This window comes from Lissotriton helveticus, chromosome 11, assembly GCF_964261635.1.
Source record: "Lissotriton helveticus chromosome 11, aLisHel1.1, whole genome shotgun sequence".
NCBI classification, from domain to species: Eukaryota; Metazoa; Chordata; class Amphibia; order Caudata; family Salamandridae; genus Lissotriton; species Lissotriton helveticus.
The window spans coordinates 69,431,610-69,450,943 of record NC_136072.1 but is presented as its reverse complement, the minus strand read 5'-3'; the positions used below and the strand labels follow the sequence as shown (position 1 = coordinate 69,450,943).

The window sequence follows — 19,334 nt, the reverse complement described above, 5'->3', positions numbered from 1 at the left end:
TATTTTTACTGACATTCCAAACCCTTTTTTGCTTCAAACTGTAGTGGGTGCTCAACCTTAGATGAACCCATAACTTCCACCTTAGGAACCAGGGTGTTTAGGACCAATTTGAGCTCATTTCATTTAAAACGATACCCGCTTTGACTAAATGCAATGTTGTATGTTACGTGCTACACGTTTTATAGATGTGTAATGATATGAATTCATTCTAATAGTTTTATAACTATGCCTGGGTGCTGTAATTTACTCTTCCTAATTTACCCATTCATTCAACAACAATGTGCTTTCTTTTGTTCATAATCACCCCCCACCCACTTTAACATGAGAGAAAGTCGAATTACCAATAGTCATCCTGCCAACATCTGAATTCTGCACAGCAGCGTCACATTGTTTTGCAATGTTCTTTTATTTCCAGTTTAGGTGAAAAGATGCTTTTAGTTTTGAATCTTCAATTAAATACTTAATAAAGAAAGCAAAAAAGTATTTACAGATTTCACTAGAACAGCAGTAGATCCTTGGTTGTTTGGATTTAATAATTACAAGCATCTCCATAAACATGTTGGGGGCAAAGAAACCACTTCGGCGCTCCCTTGCAGAAGACATGTAGAGGCAGCTATATGATTGTGTCTCTTAACGCAAATTGCAGTAAAACATGGCGCATAATATTAGCAAAATCTGGAGAAGAAAAAAATATATACCCCCCCGCCCTTTCATTTATTTACAGAACTGTTAAAAGAAATCCCACCAATATAGCAGGAACTCCGTACGGCCGCTGAAAGTTCTGCTCCGATTCAACATTTTATTAAGTTTTGATTTAAAAAAAAGTTTTATAATAATCCATAACAAGGTTTGAACCTCCTCTTCAACTATACAAACCCCTTCAGGAAAAAAATAATTAATGGGGTCCAAACCCCAAACCAAACAAAATTTTGTAATAATTTTATATATATATATATATATATTTATATATATCTATATTTCAGCAACAGGGAAGGTGCAAAGTTCCACGCCTTACCCCCAATAACGGCGATTTTTTTGTGTTTTGTGTTTTTTTTCCTTTCACAGCGCCAAGCATTTCTATGGTGTGCAGAGCGCATCAGAAATTAATCCGAGTTGCCATAGGTGAGTGGGCCTGAATTGAGTCTTTACAGTCCCGCACTCCTCAAGTACTCCGTTTATTTAGCCACAAACCAATACAGGCTTTCAAAACAGAACCCAAAAAAGAAAAAAAGAACGAAAACAAAATGAAGTGTTGAAAATGGAGGGGGGCGTTGACAATCCAACACCATTCCAATGAGTTCAAGTCTACTCCACACCTCCATAAACGCAGGATTGTGTATCCCCTCTCTCTCTTCAATCTCCCGTGGGGGTTGGGGGAAGTTTTATTCCATTCTTCGTAATGCAAATCAGTCAAGTGAAAAAAGTCAAAGTTTGGTGACTCCGCCCCAATGACCGAGCCAGCTTCAGTTATTGTCCGACTCGTCTTCTGCTTCTCGCAACCACGTAAAAAAAGCAGTGACGGACTTGAGTGCTACGCCTTTGCCCTGTTGCTCAGCTGGGTCCTTGCTAGACTCCCATTTGTAGAAGGCTTCCTCCTTAATGACGTCCTCATCATACAAAGCATCAAAGAACATTCGTAGAAGATCTACAGAAAGAAAAGAATGGTGTTACTGAGTACAAGGGCAGGAGAGGCAGGTGAGACAAAGCTTGCTTTATTTGCGATACAAAATACTAATTGTTATGAGAACCTATAAATGGGCACATTTCTGAATGAGCATATTAAAAAAAATCTTAATTCGCATATGAAAGAATTTAACACCCAATTGTTCAATGCCTTCACCTCCTGCAAGGCCAATGTAAAAAGCGTCAGTACAAAATGGTAATTTATTGGCCTCTCATGCAGGAACATACAGCTGGTATTGAGATGTCTTGTGGATCAGTCCAAACTGAAATCACCGAGACACCCGGCAAATAGAAGGCATTAAAGGGATAGCTTCTAGAGCGAATGCCCCAATACACAACATTTTTTATCTTATTTTGAAAAAGTTACAATGCTAGACAAATGGAAATCTACCTGCACCAAACGTAAACTGAAGGCAATAGGTGAAACACCATGGAAAACGAATTCTTAAAGTAATTGAAGACTAATCTTGAGGTAACAAACGGTAAAGATTTGAGAACTTCTAACCACAAATTCAAAAGGCAAAGAACTAAAGGAGCTAGGGAATAGAAAACTTATATGTATTCAAAATACAAATTAACAGGAATCTTTTCATAGATCTATCAAAAAATCTTATATATATATTCTCCCAGTACCCACCCCCCCAGGAAACAGGTGAAGGAAAAAATGTGAAGAGGTCCACGAAGGAAGTATAGCAAATAAGGACATCTGGTTGTATAGTCCTATAGGAGACAATCATTTGACGAAAGAGTCGAGACTAAATGCAATTTAATCACACTGGTCAATAGCTGAACGTCCTTACTTGGGGGCTGATCAAGTTTGCTGACTAGGGCTTGTAAGGCGTACAGGGCTTGTAACTCTTTCTGTTCGTCGCTGAAGTACTTCTGAAGAAGCTTGGCTCGGCTCCTAATCACAGCAATGTCCACCCGGTACGGATTCTCAACTGAAAGAAGGAATTTTGTTTATTCACCACACATGAGTAGCACCAAAAGCGTCTTGATTTGTACTAAACAGAATTAGGTAACTAGATCTAAACAATCAACAAGAAATACACATCTTAGAATGTCTGAGCAGTGGTCAATTAATCGTGTAACCACAACGACCTATTAATGGACTAAGTTCTGTAAAATAATGGTTACACGACAGGATACATTAAAACCCCCCAGATGTTTTGAACATTAATATTTTCGTTTTCCTACTGAAATTTCAGATTTTTTTGGATGCCAAGATCATTTACATAACACATTCACACCATATATGGCTTCAAAGGAATCTCTGAATCTGGGTGCCCTTCATGATTTGGGGATTCTTAGAGAGCAGCATTCAAGCTAGCTCTGTATATACCATACCAAAGTGAGGTTTAGTGTACAGAGTCCAGAGGAACCCCGCAGGCAGAGGTAAAAGTAGTTAGCACCTTATTCTCTAATAGTGGTAGTGTGGTCGAGCAGTGAGGATGTATCAGAGGGTAGTGTTAAGCATTTGTTGTACACACAATCAGCAAATTACATCACACACCTACAGACTACTTCAAACCAAATGGTTTTGTATAAAAATATACTTTTTTAGTCATTTCATTTTCTAGAACTAAGCAAGCCTGGCACAGGTAAGCAATACATACTTTAACGTAGTAATGCAGTTTGAATTGCAATTGTATAAGCACTTTGATTTGATAACAGTAGAGCTACTAGTAATGCAATGCTTTTGATATACTGTACATATACTTTGTATTGGCTTTTTAGTAGAAAGTCAAGTAGATTATCCAATGGGGGATAGGGGTCCTCCGGTTGGTGACTGCTTACGAGCAGGCAACTGGGTTCTGGGAACAAAGCTCCTGGACTTAAGCTCAGGAGATATGGGGGTTAAAGCCAGCACAAAAGGTGCACCCTCAGCACTGGGGAAGCTGGGAGCAGAATTCTGTTTTGTCGTTGGGTGCCCTGTAGCTTTCAATGGGGAGTTTTCGGTTTGAAAACACTGCAGGCACGGGAACAAAGATCTGCTGGGTGCGACCACCACCTGGAGAGGTAAGTTGGGATGCTGGGGGTTGGTTAGGCCCGGTCAGTTGGCCCACCCAAGGCCGTGGGGCGTCGGATGCAAGGGTGCCTTTTAGGGTCGGATCTACTTACCAGCTCCTGGTCACGGTTTGGGGGGGGGGGGATCTTCTGATTTGAGGCTGCAGGTGTCGGCTGGAGGCAGGTCAGGGGTCACCAAATCTCAGCTCAGGATTGCTGGGAAGATCTCTTGCTGTTGGGCCACTCCAACTCGGCCTGTGGGCGTCAGGTGCAGACTCAGACTTTGCAAGACATGGAGTCTGTGGGTGAACACATTTGGTGTTCAGGGAAGAGTCTTTTCTTTTGAAGGCAGGGCCGGTCCTAGGACACACCGGAGTTCCGCTTCAGCAGGTCAAGGTGGGAACAAGCCAGTAGCGATGGCGGCAAGTTAGTGGTTGTCGTCCTCTTAGCTTCAGCATGGCTATAAGTGTGGATTTAATGGGCTGAGAAATTGGATACCAAACTTTCCAGTTTTCAGTGTAGCCACTATGGTGCTGTGGAGTTCGTAATGACAAACTCCCACCACAATCTACTCAATGGCAGCACTGCACCTACAATGTCTAAGAATGGAAGTAGACACTGTAGGGGTACAGGGCTCATGCACCTATACCCTAACAACTGGTATAGTGCACTCAGCTAGAGGGGTGACATCTACGCCAGGGCAGTGAGCTGTAGGCATGGCCCACAGGGATGTGTGCCATGTCAACTCTTATTAGTTCTGCTCCAAAACACGCAGACTGCAAAGGCAGTGTGTGAGTGTGAAGGTACAGGGCCTCTAAGGGTGTCACAAATTAGTGCTGCAGCCCTAAGAGGCCTTCTCTGGTCACAATGCTCTGTGTACCTGTGGTACCATTTACCAGGGTCTGACCTGTGGCCAGAGATGCCATTTGGGTTTAGGCTTCAATGTGATTTTAGGGAAAGAACACAGGCCCTGGGTACCTTATTAGCAGGAGCCCAGGGCACACTCAGCCAGAGCACATCAGCAATTCAGAAAAATAGTGGGATCAACCATACAGACAGTGGGCACTTTCTCACAGGAATTTTTTTTGGTGGGGGGTTGTTAGTTCGTTCTATACAATAGCCGTGGCGTACCACATATAAAATCCAACTGCCTGTGGTGATGTCTTTCCATTGCAGTAGGTGGTGTGCTATTATGCCTCCCATTGGTGTTGCGTTGGGGTCTTTTGTTGTGGGCAAGTCACTTGGAGTTTGCTCCTCCCCCTCTTGAGGGTTGTCCCCTGCCTCTTCGCCTGCCCCGAAAGGGCTGCCTTGATTGTGGTTGCTAGGCTTGGTATCCGGATTGCGGGTATGATTGCTGTCCGACGCCTTGAGTTTGTTGTTGGCCTGTTAAGATTCCGCTTCCTGTGAGTCGGATGTTAAAACATACTCTTTAGAAGGTGCCCCTCTGTTGTAGGGCTCCCATAGCCCTAGTCGTTTAATCTTCCTTTATTTGTTGAAGTGGTTTATCAACGTCACTTCCAATCCGAGCCTGTAGATTGAGGTTTGGATCTCTTGTTTGAAGCCTGATATTTCGGAGCCAGGCATGCCTACTCAATGTTGTGCCTGTGCACACTTGTCTGCTGGCTGTAATGGCTGCATCTAAGGCTGATTCAGGAAGGTGTTAGCTATGGTTTTTCCCCTCGGGTACGATGGATTTTTGCATTTTTATCCTTCTGGGAGCTTGTTCATCAGTTCTTAGATGTCCTCAGATTGTTGGTGGCCATACCTGTTGAGTGCTACGCAAACAAATGATGGACGTAATGCTGAATAAATCATACATTCACCCCCAGTCAAGAGATCTGGGTTAAATCGATAGTTCTTTTGCTCACCATGCCACCCCAGTTTAGACCCAGCCATATGCAAATTGGTCTTGACCCTGTCCAAACCGAAATGCCAAGCCAGGTCCTCCCTGGACTGGAAACAAGCATCCTGGGACAGGTTTCTGGGTATTACACATCAGCCAGGCTAGCTTGAATCCAGTGGCACAGTGAGCAAGGGACCCACGTCTGGGCATACCCATCCCACTTAGGGTGAAACGTGCTACGCAAACAAATGGATGGAATGCTGAATAAATCATACATTGACCCCCAGTCAAGAGATCTGAATAAAATCCATTGTTCATGGTGAGCAAAAAAACTGGATTTAGGCCAAGATCTCTGTACTGGGGTGAATGTATGACATTGTTCTGCATTCTGTCCATCAATTGTTCTTTTTGCATTTGTCACCCCGAGTGGGACGGATATGTCCAGACGTGGGTCCCTGCTCTCTATGCCACTGGACTCAAGCTATCCTGGCTGATGAGGGCTAAAAGCCAGAAACCGGTCCTAGATGCTTGTTTCCAGTCCAGGGAGGACATGGCCTGGCACTTTTGGGCTGGACTGTTCCCATTGGGCGCAGGGTCAAGACTGATTTGCATATGGCTGGGTCCAAACTGGAATGGCGAGCAAACAAAACGATGGATTTAGACGCAGATCTCTGTACTGGGGTGAATGTATGACATTGTTCTGCATTCTGTCCATCAATTGTTCTTTTTGTACCTGTTGAGGAGAGCACTGGAGTTTGCAATGCGCCATTGTGTTGCTGCTTCTTTCTCCACCTTTATCCCTACCATGTCAATTCTTTTGCTTTCTATCTGGAAGAAAACCAGTGGGGGAGTTCTTGCCGTGGTGACAATGATTGAGTCTGGCACGGTTTTCCTGAATTAATTTAGGGTATTTAGTGGAAGGCGTGCATTTTTTCATCCACCTTTGGGGGTACCCCTTTTGCTGAGGCAGGCTCCTTGAAAGCCTCCTTGCCCTGGTCCAGGATACTTGGTAGCATTGTGAGGTATTGTGTCCCCCTTGGTGGATGGTGCCAAAGTCTCTAGGAAGAGGCAGGAGTCTCCTTTCTACTCCTCCAAGTGGTCCCCGAAAGTATCAGCTGCTCTCTTGAGGAGGTTGTTGTAGAAGGCTAGGTCATCTGGTGGGAAAGTCTTTGAGGGATTGCTACAGACCTCTTCCTCTTCGGTATTTTTGGCAGTGCCGGCAGCTTACGCAGGAATTTGGAGTTCTTTCAGCGCTTCGTCAAACTCCTTTAGTTGAAGGAATAACGCCATTTCTGCTTTGAGGTGTCTTTTGCTCTGCCTCAAGGGCCCTTTCGGCATCTGAGGCTGGGGAGATCCTCTTCTTGGGCGTGGTGGTCTCTGGCTCTGAGGGTGTGGTCTTTCCCTTTGTGGCCTCTCGTTTGGCATGTGTCTTTGTTGATTTAGACTATCTTCCCTCGTAGGTATCCTTAGGGTGTGATCCGTGGGGTTCTCTTGGTTGTGGCTGACGCCTGGGCAGCGTTTGTCTCGCGTTGCTTCCAGACCAAATGGCAGAAAAAAGAATCTGAAGAAAACTACCACCCACAAGAACTTCCGGGGCGCAGTCTGAGGTCACAAAAGGGATGGACATTGCACCAAATGGTGCTTGAGGACGCCCAAAGCAAAAAAAAAAAAAAAACTCCAAAAAAATGAATATTTCCTACCCAACAACTAGATGGCAGAATAATGCCCAGCATGTGAAACCAGAAAAGGATTCATGCTGCAAAACCCAGTTTCCTACAGGTATGCAGACTGTATCCTGCCCTAAAAGTTACAAATCAGAAGTGCAGCAAGTTTCACCATTTCCTATATACAGGATACTACCAAATAATCACAAAATGCTCCAGTAACCAAGTAAGAGATCAAATCGTGTGTTTAGCTATTATTTTCTGGCCAATTATTTCTTTATTTAGTAGGAGTTAAAACAGTAAGTGACACCCCATGCAGGATTAGTCAACCTGCTTACTTACAGACCACTAATAATTGGACAACTACTATGTTTCAAAGGAAGTTTGTTTTTCAACAAACTGTTAAAGGGGAACTTAACAATGCAGTTCAACCCCCCCCCCCCCCCCCCAACGAAATCGAAATTGCTGGTCACAGTCTCAAGCACAGTTACTTACAAACTATCGCAGAGTGGCACACTGATGTCATCAGGGCACGAACAAACGTATTGGATGAAAGCTGCTGCTCACTCAAGTTGCCCTGCAAAAAGACAGATTGTAATATTAGCCATCAAGAAGAACGCTGGAAGAAGAAGACCTCTGGAAAGAGAGCTAAATAAGGCTAGTAAAGAGAGTACTGTAATGGTAGTGCATAGTATAGATGGACACAATAGTCACAGAGGGGAGAGGTTTCGATGAGGCCAAGAGAAGCAGTGGTGTAAATTGTAGTAATGGAAAGTAAGGTGTTAAGTCTAAAGTAGCCACCATAACAAAAGACCTGTCTGGTAGCCATGTAGCCGATCTCCAGTGTACAACCTGCTGAAAGATACAAAGTGCACCAAACTAACAGTTTAAGAGTAGGAGTAGGGAATAAAAGTACTTACCTGTAACTTAAGTTCTCAACTGTTAGTCTGTTTCCAAGATTCACAGGCTTGAATCATTCCCTGCTGTTGAGGTGGGAGTAGCATGGTAACCTTACAAAAGCAGTCAGATCATAACAGGCCTAAAAGACTTTTAGACAGTGTCACATTAGTAGCCAGTAAGCATCAATAGGATGTCCTCATTACGCAAAAGGTAAGTAATCTGTGGTTTGAGCCTCTACCAGAAAGAGCGTTACTCAAATTAATAAAACAAGTTACTTACCTGTAACTTTAGTTCCCCAGTATTGGTAACTTTCATAGAGTCCCATGCTTTTGTATCATTCCCCATCGTCGGAATGGGAGTCTCAGTAACAAAAACAGCAGTAGGTACAAAAGAGAAAGAAAAAGGCCTAGGCCTCATTCCCTTTTGTAGCATATCACCCTCTTTTTATAAAAGAGACCAAACTTAGGCATCAGCCAATCAGAAGAGCCTCACCCCATAGAACCCTCCTGAAGGAACTTCAGAGCCTCAGATTTTCGTAGCGTTGTGTAACAGTCATCGTATCTGCTGTAGGCTGAGCTTTCCTCGGGGAGGTGGGTGGGCGCATGGGAATCTATGAAAGTTACCAATACTGGGAAACTAAAGTTACAGGTAAGTAACTTGTTTTTTTGCCCCAGTATTGGAACTTTTGTAGATTCCCATGCTTTTGTATCAGTAGCAAGCAGTTAGCAATAAAAAACACATTTTGTGTCATAAATGCATTGCAAAAGCCAACATGACATACAAATACCACATGTGCAAAAAAATGGAAGGTGGGATAGAAAGGAAAGCTCACCAATTATTGGAAGAGGTTCCCCAGGACAGCGTGGCCCACTGCATTCTCTTGCTGTAAGGATTCCAACCAGTAATTCTTAGTAAAGGTGTGGACGCTGCTCTAGGTAGCAGCTCTGCAAATATCCTTAATCTGCACTCCCTTGAAGAGGGCTGTTGAAGAAGCCATTGATCTTGTGGAATGTGCCCGAACCCTGCCAGTCAGTGGTTTACCTGCTGCAGTATGGCAATGTAGAATGGCACTCGTAATCCATCTTGCAATCCCCTGTTTTGACAGCGGGAGACCTTTGCTCGGACCACCAAAAGCAACGAACAGTTGGGAGGATTTCCGAAATCCTTTGGTACGATCCAAATAGAATTTTAATCATCGTTGTACATCCAGAGAATGCAGCGACTTCTCCGCTGGTGTAGCCGGGTGAGGAAAGAACGCCTTTAGAATAACCGGCTCGTTCAAGTGGGAGTCCGAGTGTACTTTGGGTATGAATCTTGGGTTAGTTCTCAAGATAACTGTGTTCCTTTTAAATTGCAGGAAAGGCTCCTGGATTGTTAGAGCCTGCAATTCTCAAATACGTCTTGCCGATGCGAGGGCAAGAAGGAGAGCCAATTTCCATGAAAGGAACTTCATGTCTGATCGATGAATTGGTTCAAATGGGCTTTTCATGTGTTGTGTAAGGACTAGATTCAGGTGCCAAGTAGGAGGCGCAGGCCTCACTGGTGGATAGACCCGGAACAAGCCTTTAAGAAATTGCTTAACAATCCTGGAAGACCACAACGAAGGTCCAGACTCAGACCGTCTGTACCTTGAAATGGCTGCCAAATGAACCTTTATAGAAGAATGGGCCAGCCCCGACTTAGCCAGGGACAAGAGAAGGTAGAAGCTGGTGAGGTTTTGAAGTAAAGGGGTCAACTTTCTCTCTTCTGCACCAAATACAAAATCTCTTCCATTTGAATCGGTAAGTCCTGTTCGTGGAAGGAGCTCTCGCCTGGGAGAGGACTTCTTTAATTTCATTTGAGATGAGGAGATTCATAAATTTGCTGCTCAGGAGCCATGCGGTCAGGTGTAATGACTGGATCTGGATGCCAAACCTGTCCTTCGGACATTGTAAGGAGATCTGGAATAGTCCTCAAGGGGAGAGGAGGAGCAAGCGACAACAGATGGAGCTCCGTGTACCAGAACTGTCTAGGCCAAGCAGGGGCTATCAAGATCATCCTGCATGGTTCCACTTTGATCTTCCTGATAAGCCTCGGGATCAATGAGATGGGGGGGAAGGCGTAGACAAATGTCCTTGACCAGGCTATCGAAAGCGCATTCCCCAATGATCCTCGGTGGTGAAGCCTGCTTGCATAAGACCGGCAATTCTTGTTGGTCGGCGTGGCAAAGATCTATTGCTGGTTTGCCCCACTGGCTCAAGACCTCTTATAGAAGTCGCTGGTTCAACTCCCACTCGTGACTAACTGAGGATAACCTGCTCAGCCTGTCGGCGTTCTCGTTTAGAACTCCTGGCAAGTGTTCTGCCTTTAGCGACATCCCATGAAGGATCGCCCATTCCCAGATCTCTTGAGCTTCCTGCGACAACGGAAGAGACCTGGTTCCTCCTTCCTTGTTCACGTAATGCATGGCCGTGGTGTTGTCCGTCCTGATGAGCACTTGAGAACCTCCTAGGCGAGGGAGAAAGGCTTGTAGAGCCAGTTTTATTGCTCTCAGCTCCAAGAGATTGATGTGGAGCCGCCGATCGTAAGGAGACCAATGGCCACAGACATGCAGGTCCTGCATCACTGCTCCCCAACCTTCCAATGACTCGTCCGTTGTCACTACTTGAGGAGACGGATCGCTTACGAAGGATAGACCTTGGGACAAGTTTCTCTGGTCTGTCCACCACAGGGCCGCTCTCCTCATCGTCGGAGTGACGGTCACCCTGTCGTCGAATGATCCATGAATCTGATTCCATTGGATGTCCAGTTGTTCCTGCAGAGGACGCATTCGCAGTCTGCAGTGAGGAATTAGAGGTATGCATGATGAAATTACCCCCAGCAGAGATTTGAAGCAGCGTACTGAAAGACTTTTCGTAAGCCCCGAGCCATGGTCTGCAGTTTTTCCTGCCTCTCTAGGGCTGGGAAAGCCTTTGAGAGTTTTGAGTCCAGGATGGCTCCCAGGAAAAGTGCCTTTCTGGACGGATCCAGAGATGATTTGTCTTTGTTTAAAGTGGAGCCTAGATTTTGAAACAGGTTTGTAAAAGCCTGAACAGCGTCCCGCGCTGCTTCCCTGGACGGGGCTTTCAGCAACCAGTCGTCCAGGTAGGGGGAAGACTTGAAAATGATTCCTTCGCAGGAATGCCGCTACTGGCGCCAGCACCTTTGTGAAGATCCTCGGGGCTGAGCGAAGACCAAAGGGTAAAACCCTGAATTGAAAGTGGCTCTTGGCTACTGTGAATCGTAGAAACCTTCTGTGTGCTGGGTGAATCGGTACATGAAAGTACGCATCCTCGAGATCGAGTGTGGCCATGAAATCCCTCGGATTGATCAGCCGCAAGATGTCTTGAAGAGAGACCATCTGGAAAGACACGGAGATGAGATAGGTGTTGAGCTCCCTGAGATCTAAAATGGGGCGCCATTTCTCTAGCGTCTTCTTTACCAGGAAGAACCTGGAATAGAATCCCTGTCCTCTTTGGTCGGAGGGAACCGGCTCTATAGCCCCCTTCAGGAGCATTTGATGAACTTCGAGCCGCAGAAGACGCAGGTGTTTCGACGGAATGGCTGCAGGGGGCTTGGGTGGTGGGATTTGAGTAAATTCCAAGGTATGGCCCTTTTGAATGATGCTGAGTACCCAACAGTCCGATGTTATCTTGGACCAATTTTGAAGGTATTGGGAGACCCTGCCTCCAACTGATGTCTTCTTGGAGGAGGGTACAGTAGGAAGAGCCAGGAGGCCGCTATTGTCGCTTGGACGTATCACGTCCCTTGCGAGCCTGTTGCCCTTTGTTGTAAGACCTGGAGTAATTGGAGGATTGGCCCTGCCTTTGTTGTAAGGCTGGCGGTATTGTTGGGAACCTGAGCCGTAGGATGAGTATCTCTGTTGTTGATAAGATCCTCTGTAGTTTGTACCTCTGCCTCTGGATCCCTTAAAAGGAGTTTTGCCGTACTGAAGCGTACCCATAGATCTGGCGGTCTCAGTGTCTTTTTTGATGTCCTGGAGAGTGTCGTCAACCAATTTCCCGAATAGTGCTTCTCCATCAAAAGGAAGATCTAAGACTATTCTGGATCTCAGGTCGAAACCAGGTCGCCTTCAGCCACCCCTGGCGACGGAGGACCACAGCTCCAGCCAACGAACGAAACGCCGTCGTGGCAATGTCCATGGCGCAGTCAATGATCTCCATTGAAGTCACCTCTCCTTCTTTTAAGACCTTTTTTGCCTCCGCTTTCGACTCTGGAGGAAGCTGATCCAGAAACGATGCGACATCACACCAAAGCTGGCGGTCGTATCTGCCCAATATTGCCAGGGCATTAGCTGCCCGCACCAGAACAACTCGCCATTGAAGAGAATCTCTTCCCAGCATTGTCCAATCTCCTTCCTTCCTTGCCTGGAGGAGTTGTTAAAGGAGCAGAGGGGTTGCGGGATTTTCTCTGTGCCGCTTGAAAAATAACAGTCCGGTCTTGGGTGGCCCTTTAAGGCTGCTGGCCCATCCTCAGGCGCTTTGTACTTTTTATCCAGACGCGGTAGTACAGGGACCACCACCGTTGCTGGGTTTCATAGCCTTAAGGCCTTCCTCCCACAGATGTTGCACTATTGGAATGGACCTAGTCGTCTTCCTATAAGGTTCCTTGAAATCATACAATAAACATTCTGATGTCACCGCAGGCATTGCCAACTTGAACCTGCCAGCCGCTCTCTCCATCAGCTGAGGAAAACCCCCTACATCCGCTGGCGGGGAATTCACCGGATCCGGACATGGAGATGGAGGGTCCAGAATGATTTATTCATCCCATTCAGTAGCTCGATCAGTCTCATTATCCGACTCATGACCCTCATCCGAGGAATAATCATGGTGGTCTACTGGTCTGGAAGGCTCTTGTGGAATTGATGCCTGTGGCTGAGGGGACACCTGAGCAGGTAAGTCAGGAACAGCTGCTGAGGCAGGAGCCGAGACAGGCGCGGCTTGCGCAACTGGAGCCGCAACGGGCCCTGCAGCCTTAGATTTGTAATCCTGCAGCATCTTATGCAGGTCCTGCAGGAAAGAAGATGGTACCGAAACCATGTCTTGACCTGCATAACGCTGTGATTGGGCAGCCTGATGACGATCACCATCTTCTTGGTCATACCTTCCTTCAGAGTCCGTCTCCGGACACTTGACCAGAAGTTGAGAGGGACTGTTAGCGTAGCCATATTAGTCCTGATCTTCCTCATCTGACTCCTCCTCATCAAATAGTGGAGTTGGTGGCAAGGGGGTTACCCTCCTAGGAGAGGTCATCTCCGGTGTAATTCTTGTCAAAGAAATAGTGATTTTTTTTCCGATGCCAAGATCGACGGTCCAGTCGATGATGGTACTGTGAATGCAGTAGGAACCATGCCTCATCGACACTTGAACACGACGACGAGATTGGAGTCGTCGATGTCGTCAACGTCGAGATTGTCGACATGCCAGTCGTCGTCGTTAATGTTGTCGTCGTCGAGGCCCTCGTCGACGACACGGTCGTTGTCAACATCGCCGCCATAGTCGTCGCCGACACCTTAGTCGACGATGCAGTCGTCGGTGACCTTCCTGTCAACGCTGTTGTAGCTGTCGTCGACGCTTCCAACCTAGTCGACGATCCCTTTATCGTCGAATGTTCAGTCGATGGAACCAGTTTTAGTTTTGGCTTCAATTTCTTTGTCGACGGAGCCTCCGTCGACGACGCCTTCATCGTCGATGACTTGGAACTTCTGTCAGAAGATTGGGAAGAAGGTTTCTTGAAGTCTGGATCAGTCTTCAAAGCCTTAGAAGGCGTAGATGCTCCTACCCTCTCCTTTTCACTATGGGGAGGAGATTCGCCTGGACCTTGGCTCTCAGACTCTCTGGAGGTCTTTTTTGAGGCCTTAGAAGGATGTTCCACAGAAGAAGGGGAACCCCTACCCCTTTTGACTAACCTTCTCGTTGACACAGCTGATGATGAATCCTCACTTTCACTGGAAACTGCGTGTTTCCTTTCCTTCTGCTTTTGGAGCCAGGTAAGAAGTCTACCAGCACGATCCCGGAGGGTCTTGGTAGAAAAAGTGCGGCAGATCTTGCAGTCCTCTGCCTTATGATCCGGATAGAGGCAATAAATACAATCCTTATGTTTATCCTCCACAAACACCCTTTTCTTGCCACAGGTGGAACATAGTTTGAAAAGGGCCTTCTCCTTGTCAGCCATCCTTGTACAATCCTGAAGAGAAATCCTGTAGAAAACTTTTGAAAAGAGATGAAATGAGCAGAGCTCAAAGGAGACTCCCTAAGCACAATGTGCGGTAGAAAATCTGAGGCTCTGAGGTTCCTTCAGGTTTCTATGGGGTGAGGCTCTTCTGATTGGCTGATGCCTAAGTTTGGTCTCTTTTACAAAAAGAGGGTGATATGTTACAAAAGGGAATGAGGCCTAGGCCTTTTTCTTTCTCTTTTGTACCTACTGCTATGTTATTTTTGTTACAGAGACTCCCATTCCGACGACGGGGAATGATACAAAAGCATGGGAATCTATGAAAGTTCCAATACTGGGGCAAGTGACTTGTTCTCCCGATAGACTTCAAACCAACGATTTCTCACCTTTTGAATTAATAAAGCAGTACCTACTTGGAGGACTTTGAACGGATGAACCTGGCTGTCCAGACCATGGTGCTTTGTGTACGTATAAAGTGACGCCAATGTGGCTGCATGGCAGATGTCCAGGGCATGAACTCCGTGTGCCAAAGCAGTGGTTGCAGCTTAGACCCTGGAAAATGAGTTCACAGTCCTTCAGGAGGCTGCTTTTTGGCCAATGTGCACAAGATGTTAATGCAGAGCACGATTGTAAGAAAGTGCCCTCTTTTTGCACTGTGGCCCCCACTTTTTGCCAAACTGCTGATTTACTTTGAGTGTGTTCTGGGTTCCTGCAAAACAGGTACCCAGGGCCTATGCTCTTTACCTAAACTGCCATGAGACAAAACTCAATTGGCACTCTTTGGCCGCAGGTCAGTCCCTTGTAAATGGCACCCATGGTACCGAAGGCACTGTGGCCAGGTGTAGGAAACTGGCTCTATATATACTACACCAAAATGAGGTATTGTGTGTGTATAGAGTCCAGGTGACCTCAGAGGTAGGCAGGTGTTAAAGTTAGATAGAACCATACTCTCTATTTGTGGTAGAGTGGTCAAGCAGTAAGGCACCATCAGAGGACAGTGTTAAGCATTTGATGTACACACAGTCAGCAAATTTATTCACACACTCAGCAAATTAATTCACACACTCAAGAACTGAACTGTAGACCAATTGTTTTTGTATAAAAAGATATACTGTTTTATTTTAGAATCAAGCAAGCCTTGCACAGATGAGCATTAAATACGTTTCAGTAATAAGTTGCTTAATGTAGAACAGTTTGAAAATGCAATATAAATTGTACTTTGATTTACAGGGAATGCAGTAGGTTGCAACACTTCGCAAATTGAAATGAATTTGGCTTTAGTAAATTCCGTAACTTTTCAAACTCAGTGCTGGATACCTAGATACAGCACTGGGACATTTCCTGCAAACAGCTAAGTAAATACGTTTATTATTTGTGCAATTTTTAAAGATTATTTTTAGATTTCCACACTTAAAAACTTTTTGGAAGAAAATTGTCAATGTTATCCTAGGGAGGAAAAACAGGTCAACAGTTCACAGGCAAGTAATCGACTGTGGGAGTTAAGGTTCTGGGGGTTAGACTCAGGGGTCCCCCAGGGTCAGTGATGCACTGTTGCACCCTCAGCAGCACTAGGGCGGCCGGGTGCAGAGTGTTGAGGCCCAATGTTATCCAATAGGGGATAGGGGGCCTCCGGTTGGTGGCTGCTGGCAAGCAGGCCACTGGGTTGTGAGAGCAAAGCTCCTAGGGTTAAGGTCAGGGCAAATGGGGAAACAAAGTAGCACAAAGGGTGCACCCTCAGCGGCACTAGGGCGGCCGGGTGCAGAGTGCTGTTTCGACGTGGGGTGCCCCGTTTTCTACGGGTTACCTCCGGTTTGCAAAAAGGACTTCTGGGTGCGACTACCACTTCAAGAGGTCGGTTTGGGCACACAAGGCTGTGGGGCGTCAGGTGCAGGTGTGCCTTTTGGGGTCGTATCTTCTAACCAGATCAGGGTCACGGTTAGAGTGGCCTTCTGGATTTAGGCTGCAGGTGTCGGCTTGAGGCACGTTGAGGGTCGCCGGATCTCGTTTCAGGATCGCCGGGGGGGGGGGGACCTCCTCATGGTGTTTACCCAATCAAGCTTGGGCTGGGTTCAGCAGGTGCAGAGTGGGCTGGATTCGCGCTCTCCGGCTGCTGCCAGAGGTTGCAGTTGAACAAATCCAGTGTTCACGGGAGAAGCAGTCTATGGAAGTGAAGGAAGGCAAGCAGGCAGGACCTCCTGGGTTTTTGAGGTTGCTGGCTACAGGACACACCGGGATTTCGCAGGAGCAGGTTCGAGGGGAGACCGGCCTGTAGGGCTGGGGCCAAGTCAGTGGGCGTCTTCTTGTTAGCTGGCTGCACAGCTGTTCGGTCCTTGTCGTTTCTGGATCTGAGGAAGCAAGGTTCAGAGTGCCCCTAAATACTAGATTCAGGGGTGTTACAGGTAGGTAAAGTGCAGGGACCAATGGGTGCATCCCTGGGATGGGTACACCCTCTCTTGTGCCACCCTCTGTGGGACGGGCAGGAGCCTGTCACAGGTTGGTTGGGTCCCCCCGTCCTCATGATGGTGGGGACTCATTTGTGCTTCACCACGCCTCCCCCATCAGAGGGGTGGAGTTGGCAGAGGTGGGCACACCTCTTTCCCTCACTTTTTTCCCCACCGGTTCTCACGCCCAATAGAACCAGTTGCTGAAAGCAGCAAATGGTCTGGGGAGGCTCACTGAGGCGCATGCCTTTGAAGCTTCCCCTTCGTGAATCCTGCCCATTCCAAGGAAGGAGGCTTGGTACCTCCTCCCAGGATGTGCATTATTTCTGCCACCAGAGAGCAGCAGCCTCTCGACCCAGGGGTCGAGAAACATGTCTGTTGGTGGTAGCCTAAGCAGCCACTCAGTCGGGACACGAGAAGTTGGTAGAATTTCAGCGGGCATCTCTTAGATGCCCTCTGTTGTGCATTTTACATTAAATCCTACACTGGCATCAGTGTGGGTATAATGTGCCGAGAAGTTTGATACCAAACTTCACAGTTTTCAGTGTAGCCATTATGGTGCTGTGGAGTTTGTAATGACAAACTCCCAGCACTATATACGCTTAATGGCAGCACTGCACTTACAATGCCCAGGAATGGACTTGGGCACTGTAGGGGTACAGGGTTCATGCACCTGTACCCTCAGCACTGGCATAGTGCACCCAGCTAGAGGGGTGACTTACCTATGTCAGGGCAGTGGTTTGCAGGCATGGTACACAGGGACGTGTGCCATGTCGACTCTTCACTTTGTTCTGCACCAACACATGAAGCCTGCAAAGGCAGTGTGTGTTGGAAAACGAGGCAGCATCTGTGAGGCCTGCACAAACAACATGACTACATTTGTCCTTCACTGGAAACCAAACACCCAATTCTAGCGCCCTACTCGGAGGGTAGCGTTGCAGAGCAGTCTGAGGTTTACTACATGGAGGTGGTGTGGGCTAGTAATCGCTATTTGCAGGTGAGCAGAAATAACACTCAGTTGATTGTCCAGTCTGTACTTTGCTTTATAAAAGTAAGAGTGCATTTGTTAAACACACACTACTCAATATTATGCACCAATTTACAAATATACATAAGCTGTTGGAATTACTTTGTGACATTGCATAACATCTCCACCCCTCCCGCAAAGTGGGTGGGGGGGGGGGGGGGGTTTAATACCACTACTCCCATGTATGCACATCAACCTCCCTTTCCTCCTGTGAACTACTCTGCCTCGACATCACCAGTGAGGGCAAACAAGTCTGTGCCTTACATCTTATCTATCACCCGCCCGGTGACAATCTCATATTCACCCAACAATTCATGGACCTGATCACTTCCAATGCCGGTCGGCAGACCACTCAAGTCTACCTGGGTGACTTCAATCTTCACTGGAACGATCAGAAAGATACCGTGGTGAATAGTCTCAAAACTTTCCTCAATGCGCTTGACCTCACCCAACTATGTGATAAACCAACACACGACAAAGGCGCAATACTCGACCTCATCATTGCCAAAGAGAACGCTATTCACCTGGAGGCGATTCTACCCTGCGACTGGTCAGATCACCACATTATCACCTTTCTTATCAACGAAAAAGTTAAACGTAACCCTACTCAACCAATCAAAACCAAAACATGGAAACGGGATTTGAAGAATCTCAACCCCTCTACCCTACCTCCCCACATCGGCAACCTCCTCCTTCCCCCTTCAGGGACCTCAGATGTTCAATCACTGACTGACCACTACCTTGACTCTATGAATACAATAGTCAATGAAGTCGCCCCTCTGCAACTGAAGAGAGCCTCCACCAAAATTTCTAACCCCTGGTATGATGACAGACTCAACGACGAAAGGCGTAATATGCGAATGGCAGAGCGCACTTGGAGATCGGACCCCTCAGCACTGCATCTCAAAAAGCTTAACAAGAGAAATGCCTACTTTAGGAAAATAAAGCGCACAAAGTCGGACTTCTTCAGCCGCCAGTTGGACCAAGCGAAGAACAGGCCAAGAAAGCTGTTTGAGCTAATCAAGACCCAAACAAAGGCACAACCCACACAATCAAACAGCACAACAAATGACACCCCACACTGTGAAGCCTTCTCCGCTTTCTTTAAATTAAAGACTGACAACATAAGAAATGACCTCATCATGGATGTAAGCCGATACCCCAACCACACCAGAATGGCAGACACTCAACCTAAAAACAAGGCATCCTGGCAGCACTTCGATACCTATTCGGAAGAAGCAATACACAAACTGCTCTGCACCTTGAAGCCCTCTAATCACCTCACAGACCCTCTACCTGCTAATGCTGTAAAAGACTTTATCCCCTTGCTCCTCCCTCTCTGGACCAAGATCATCAACAGCTCTCTGCAACAAGGCCACATTCCAGACTCCCTTAAGGTGGGGCAAGTCACGCCTATACTCAAGAAACCTACAGCTGATCCGTCTGACCTAAACAACTATCGGCCCATCACCAATATCCCCACCCTGGCCAAACTGCTGGAGAAATGTGTCCAACTCCAACTAACAAAACACATTGATCAATATGACCTCCTC

General features: G+C 46.7%; 1 protein-coding gene across 22 annotated transcripts in view; it reads right to left on the bottom strand.

Moving 5' to 3' along the window:
• Window positions 1–387: 387 nt before the first annotated feature.
• Window positions 388–19,334, bottom strand: part of EIF4G1 (eukaryotic translation initiation factor 4 gamma 1) — a 980,016-nt gene continuing 961,069 nt past the window's right edge. For 20 of the 22 annotated variants that reach the window (XM_078666154.1, XM_078666155.1, XM_078666147.1 and 17 more), the window contains 3 exons: window positions 7,693–7,774; window positions 2,484–2,624; window positions 1,160–1,645 (listed from right to left, as the gene is read on the bottom strand). In XM_078666154.1, the coding sequence (XP_078522280.1) occupies window positions 1,464–1,645; window positions 2,484–2,624; window positions 7,693–7,774 (405 nt within the window). In that variant the 3' untranslated portion in view covers window positions 1,160–1,463. Of the gene's footprint in view, window positions 1,646–2,483; window positions 2,625–7,692; window positions 7,775–19,334 lie in introns of all 22 variants that reach the window. The other 2 variants (XM_078666168.1, XM_078666151.1) reach the window with 2 other exon arrangements.